Raw genomic sequence first — 1,622 nt, 5'->3', positions numbered from 1 at the left:
GTCGGACAGGCCGAGAGGGTCCACGCTCTGTGGCTTCCAACGTGCAAATCCTGAAAACAGCAAAAGAGACAGACAGCGGTGGCCGGGAGGCGGGAGTGGCCAGCTGCGAGAGGTCACGTGACGTGAGGTCTGTGACATCCTAGCAACGCGAAGGAGACTGCGACCTCAGTGAGAGTGGCCTTCGGCGAGCAGGGACGAGAGGGACAGGGAAGGTCACGTCCTCGGGCGGAGCCGGGTGATGCCCTGGCCTTTCTCCAGATGACCTGGGGGAGCCGCTGATGTCCCCCCGCACTGGCAATGCCAGCGCTTTCCGTCTGGGACCAAAAAATGGGGCAAAGACGTCCTGATCCTGCCAGCAGCATCCCCACATCTGTCCCCCCCAACTTTGAAGCCCCCAGGCTGCAAAAGCATCAGGGATGGACCATCCCCTGCATTGGGAATCGAGGCCACCCCCCGATCACCTCTGTGCTCTCCCTCTGCCTTAGTTGGTGGCAGTCCTGAGAGAGGTCAAGTACTTGAACTTCCAGCAACAAAAGGGGATTCCTGACAGCGCCGAGAGCCTGTTCTCTAAGCACGAGACCTTCCGCAAGTTCGTGGGCAACTTGGAGCTCGTCGTCGGCTGGTACAACGAGGTGAGCTGCTGCGGCTCTGCCTCCTCCTTCGAGTTTTGTCTTTTGAACATGCGCGGGCGTGAGGTCTCCGAGTGGGGAAGAGTAAAGAGTCGTGTTCATGGCCGAGTGCACTGCGCCCCCCACCCCCACCCCCTCCACTGTGCACACACACGGCCGCGCGAAGGTGGGGGCGCGGACGGCCAGCGATGGAGGCCCTGTCGCCGCTGGACTTTGCCTCACGTTACGTGACTGTCGTAGATGCTTTGCGCTCCTAAGTGCCTTTGGCTTTGGGTAACATCGGTCACTCAAGATCACTTCCGTTACTACCAGCAACGTGGGGGGAGGGGCTGGAATCCGACTGGGTTATGAATTTCCAGGCGGTGCGGGGTGAGGAAGCCGAGCGCCAGGGTGCTGCCCCCCGAGATAAACCAGAGAGGGGCCTGGGAGTGAGCAGAGTCGCCCCAAGCTCCACGGCTCAGGAATTCCTTTTCGGTCTTGACGCCTGACGTCTCTCGGATCTGGGACCTGATGAGTGATCAGAAGCGGGTCAAGTACCTACTCGACCAGTCACTTACCAGCCTTAGGGGACAGGCCCTTCCGGCAAGAGGGCTGTTTGTTCAGAGCTCCCCCTCCTGGCACGAGAACCCCTGGCAGCTGAATCAGTAATCAGAGCGTGGAGTTGGGGTGCAGAAGGCAGCTCTGGCAGCCCCTTTCGGGCCGACCCCACGCACAGGTCCCAGAAGAGGCTGCCATGTGCACCACGTGACCTCCACCCCTGCCCCAGATTGGGTCAGACGTGGACAGTGTCAGAGTGTCCTGTGGCTGCTGTAACGAATGACCACGCCCTGAGCGGCTTCAAACGATAGTTTTATTCTCTCCTAGTTCTGGAGGCCAAACAGACGTCCCAAGTCTGTTTCCTCCCGATAAAGTCAGGGTGTCGGCGGGGCCGCTGCCTTCTGGAGGCTCCGGGTGAATCTGTCCCCCGCCTCGTCCGCCTTCCGAAGGCCGCCC

At 60.8% G+C, this 1,622-nt stretch overlaps 1 protein-coding gene across 1 annotated transcript in view; it reads left to right on the top strand.

Moving 5' to 3' along the window:
• Nucleotides 1-1,622, top strand: part of DNAH17 (dynein axonemal heavy chain 17) — a 140,822-nt gene that overhangs the window by 22,786 nt on the left and 116,414 nt on the right. Inside the window, exon 14 of the mRNA XM_023531633.1 lies at nucleotides 486-632. Coding sequence (XP_023387401.1) covers nucleotides 486-632 — 147 coding nt within the window. The remainder of the gene's footprint in view (nucleotides 1-485; nucleotides 633-1,622) is intronic.

Source organism: Pteropus vampyrus, unplaced genomic scaffold (assembly GCF_000151845.1).
Source record: "Pteropus vampyrus isolate Shadow unplaced genomic scaffold, Pvam_2.0 Scaffold72, whole genome shotgun sequence".
Classification (NCBI taxonomy): domain Eukaryota; kingdom Metazoa; phylum Chordata; class Mammalia; order Chiroptera; family Pteropodidae; genus Pteropus; species Pteropus vampyrus.
This window is presented reverse-complemented; position numbering and strand designations above follow the sequence as displayed.